The following is a 3,968-nucleotide window of genomic DNA, read 5'->3' as shown; positions in this document are numbered from 1 at the left end:
AAAAAAAAAAAAAAATAGACACTGTACATCAACTCTCCGTCCTAATGTGTTAAACTATAAAATACAAATAAATTTACATAATCTTTCATCTAAATAAGTGCAGGGCTCTTTTACAGGTCACATACAATAAAAATAAATCTGTAAGCCTACAGTCTTATTTTCAATATTCACGTGTTCTTTCTTTTTCTTTATTGTCAAAAATCTATATGTGTTTAATTGACATTAAGAGCTTATTTTACGCTCGGTAATCATTTTGAATAATGTGCTATGTTTTTAATTTTTCAGCATTTAAATCGTCTCGACAACAATAAAACTCTCTTGTACGTGCAGCGGGAAGCATCGTGCACTGTTTACCTGATGCCACTTATACAACCTGACTCATTCGCAACCGCTCATATTTTGCATACGTGAATGAGGAAGAAGCAGAGAGGGAGAGAGAAAGAGAGGAAGATCTGGCTCCAACATCCTCCAACCTCACTGGTCTCCCTTTTCCTCTACTATTCTCCTCCCTATCTTTACCCTTTTCCTCCCCCTTTCCTCCTCTTCCTCTCCACCTCCTCCTGCTCTCCCTCTCCTGGTGTTTTCCTCCGCCAGGGTACCTCAGTTCCACAGTTTGAGGAAGCTGTCCCAGGATCCTGTGCAGACACCCATGCCATCATCGGGGACGCCGGTGCAGCTCACCCTGTTGTCGTGGCCGGACAGCACACCTGGAGGAGGAGAGGAGAGAGGGAAAGAGAGAGAGAGACAGGAGGAGAGGTTATGGAAAAGGAAGGAAGTTTCATATAATCCTGTCAGATTTATTACTAATTGGGTGTTTTCTGGTGTATTTAAAGGACCAGTGTGTAGGATTTGGTGTTTTCTTTGTCTCAATTCCATATTCTTTAATGTTAACCTGCACACAACCTTTACACAACATTTATCACTCTGAAAATAGATTTGTAACTGGTGACTCTTTTGCTACACAAGACTTAACAGACTTTAATGGACCGGTTGCACGGCAGAACTTTTGCCTTGTTAAAGCCGGAAAAACACAGGTGGGCATTTATGATGGTTCAATTCCATTAAGTTTCCCAGTTACAATGACAGTGAACCAGCTGGACAGTAAGTGGGATGGAGCTATCACTAATACACCTGTAAGTTTCCTGCTATGACATGTGAAAATGTACAACCATCAAGACTTTTTAAGTCTTCAAATGCTGAATACATAAACCCCACTCACCAACTTTCTCTCCCTTCAGTGAGTCCCAGATGTGGCAGTTGAAGTCGTCATAGCCAGCAAAGATAAGGCGCCCTGAGTTGGAGAGGGCCAGAGACGTGACACCGGCGTTCAGGCTGGTGTCCTGGTAGCCGATCACCTCCTGGTCGGAGCGCAGGTCGTACATCTTGCAGCTGCAGTCGTCGGAGCCTGTGATGATGGCTTTTCCATTGGGGAAGAACTGAGGTGGGGAGAAAAAAAGGACAGTTTGTGTTTATATGTATGTGGTGAAGATTGAATTGGAATGTGTACAGGAGGAAGATACATACAATACAAGTTTTTTCATTTTTAACAGTCAAGCTCTGTTTGCACACACCTGCAAATGTGGTAATTGTGGTAACTCACCCTACCTGGTCTGTCAGGGGTTTAAACTGACTGCCTTTTCCTTAACATTTTAAAAAATGTCTGCTTAAAATTTATAGCCATTGCCTTTCAAAACAAATCAAATCAAAATCTAAATAAAAATATGACTAGCTAAATGCCTGGAAAATCGGTAAATTTTTAGGAAAAATCCCTTTTTTGAGCTAATAAAAATGAATTGCTGGTAATTCCATACTAGTGTTACCTGTCAAAAACTGGTCACTTACAGGCACTGGATCTTAGTATTTAAGACAGTAAGTCATCCCAACTGCCTGCTCATCCAAAACCAAATACAAACATTTATTTAACAGCCATAGGAGCAATGATAAAAACTCTAAATGTAAATGATGTGCTTATATTTCTAGAAATCACATAAAACTCGACAGGTAAAAAGGTAATATCTCTGGTGTGTGTGATGTGATTCTCCTCACAGAGATGGCGTTGATGTCGCTGGTGTGTCCGGAGAAGGTCTGCTTGCACGTCCCTTCCCTCAGGTCCCACAGCTTGGCCAGAGAGTCACAGGCTCCAGAGATGAAGGTGTTCTGGTCAGAGGAGAGAGCCAGGGACATGCAGTCGCCAATGTGGTTGGTGAAGATGATCTTCTGCTTGCCAGTCTCCAGGTCCCACAGACAGCTGCAGAGGAGAGGGAGGATAGGGTGTTATTAATAGATGAGGGCGTGCAAGGAAAAGAAATAATGATTTGCCGCATTTTGGATCGGGTCTAATTATCCTTGGGCCTGTTTGGATCGGGTGTGTCCACTTTACAGAGTCCATTTGATATCTGATCCTAAAACTTCTGCATAAAACTCCAGACAGTAGTTTCAATTTAATCTTTTGAAGATGTTTATTCAAAGGTCAAGTCATTTTGGATCTGAGAACTATTGTTGCTGAGTGGTATCACCTTTTTAGAAAAAGGTGTATGACTTTGTGTTTAATGCTTTTTAAATGACCACTAAAATAATTAAAATGTATTAAAAGCATTAGCAATATTCACAATTAAATTAACTGTTAATGAAATAAGAAGATCAGTCAGTTTCATCTGTGTTTAGCAGATGTACTGTTTGCTGTACCTTGTTAGCTAGCCACCAATCCTTATCAGAGCTCTTCTGGGAGACAGTTGCAGGTCAATAATAAAAGCTAATTTGCATAAGTAGTTAACACGCGCCTGTTTCATATTCAAAAAGGAAAATTTGGTGCTGTCGGAAGGCACCTTGGATAAAGCTAGGCTAACTGTTTGTGCTAATGGACCAAAGTGATAAAACATTGATCATATTTTCAAGTGAAGTGAATTTTTAGTCATTTGAAATTAGAATTTGTCTTCAAAAGTTGCATTTATGTTTTTAACCATATAAAATATAAATGTCTCTCTTTTGATTTGTGATTTATTCTCAAAGGAGGACAAAGGACAGATGATTCACAGAGCAAATATGTGTCCTGTAGCAGTTGGGAATCACACTTTGGATTTGAATGCTTTGGATTGAAAATAAGGTTGCCTTTTCCTCTATACACATGATATTTTACAGTCCATTTTGCTATTGTAGCTGAAGGCAAAATGATCAATGACTAACTCACCAGGTGGTGTCACCGGATGCTGTCAGGATCTCAGTGTCGCTAAGGAAACGGCAGCAAGACAGGTAACCTGGGTGGGACAGAGAGAATAGTATTGTCAGTATTTCATTCTGACCAGACATCAGTTCATTTCTCTAACTTAAACTTTATTTTAATGTTTCCCTGAGGACATTTTCAGCCATTTAAGAAGGCAGAAGGGCTCCTCACCTGTGTGCGCGTCCAGCTCCCTGAGGGTCTTGGGGCTGGCAGACTTTATGTTGTACACTGTGCACATGTTATCCAGACCACCGCTGGCCACCAGGTTACCAGAGGGGGCGAAAGCGACGCTCATCACCCAAGCTGACTTTAGGGGGACAGCAACCAACTGGGAAGGGGAAATTTAGTTTTAGTTGAATTGAAACCTCCTTCACATACAAGGGTAGTAGTTCTCAATATAGAGTGAAACTCTGTGGGAAGGAGTGTGATTTCATTTGTAACTAAAACTCAATCAGTGACTGGTAATGAATGATAAAGTGGTGGGGTAGTGGGGCACGGCAGGAAAAGTGTGTGAACAACTGCATTCACATATAATCTACATGGGTTGTTTGAAACCAGTGTTTATAGGCCACAGAAATTAAACCATCACTGAATACTTAACTCACCGCTGAAATCCAAACTAATCTGAGGATTAGAAGTTCACAGGCTCAGTTCAATTCATTTAACTAAAAACTGCTTTACTAAACAGGATCAAAGAATTACTTAACTAAATAAAGTTGTGAAAGAAAGTCAAATTTCTTGCAGGTCA

The 3,968-nt window shown here is 40.5% G+C and overlaps 1 protein-coding gene across 1 annotated transcript in view; it reads right to left on the bottom strand.

Annotated features, from left to right (window-relative positions):
- Positions 1 to 525: 525 nt before the first annotated feature.
- The window catches only part of gnb3b (guanine nucleotide binding protein (G protein), beta polypeptide 3b), a 5,847-nt gene continuing 2,404 nt past the window's right edge, over positions 526 to 3,968 (bottom strand). Inside the window, exons 4-8 of the mRNA XM_035681438.1 lie at positions 3,392 to 3,548; positions 3,188 to 3,254; positions 2,047 to 2,248; positions 1,220 to 1,436; positions 526 to 707 (exon numbers count right to left, since the gene is read on the bottom strand). Coding sequence (XP_035537331.1) covers positions 601 to 707; positions 1,220 to 1,436; positions 2,047 to 2,248; positions 3,188 to 3,254; positions 3,392 to 3,548 — 750 coding nt within the window. The 3' untranslated portion in view covers positions 526 to 600. The remainder of the gene's footprint in view (positions 708 to 1,219; positions 1,437 to 2,046; positions 2,249 to 3,187; positions 3,255 to 3,391; positions 3,549 to 3,968) is intronic.

The sequence above is a fragment of the Morone saxatilis genome, unplaced genomic scaffold (assembly GCF_004916995.1).
Source record: "Morone saxatilis isolate NCDOM2014 unplaced genomic scaffold, NCSU_SB_2.0 Contig9, whole genome shotgun sequence".
Taxonomy (NCBI): Eukaryota; Metazoa; Chordata; class Actinopteri; family Moronidae; genus Morone; species Morone saxatilis.
Note: the sequence above shows the minus strand (reverse complement) of the source record. Positions and strands in the feature narration are given on the sequence as shown.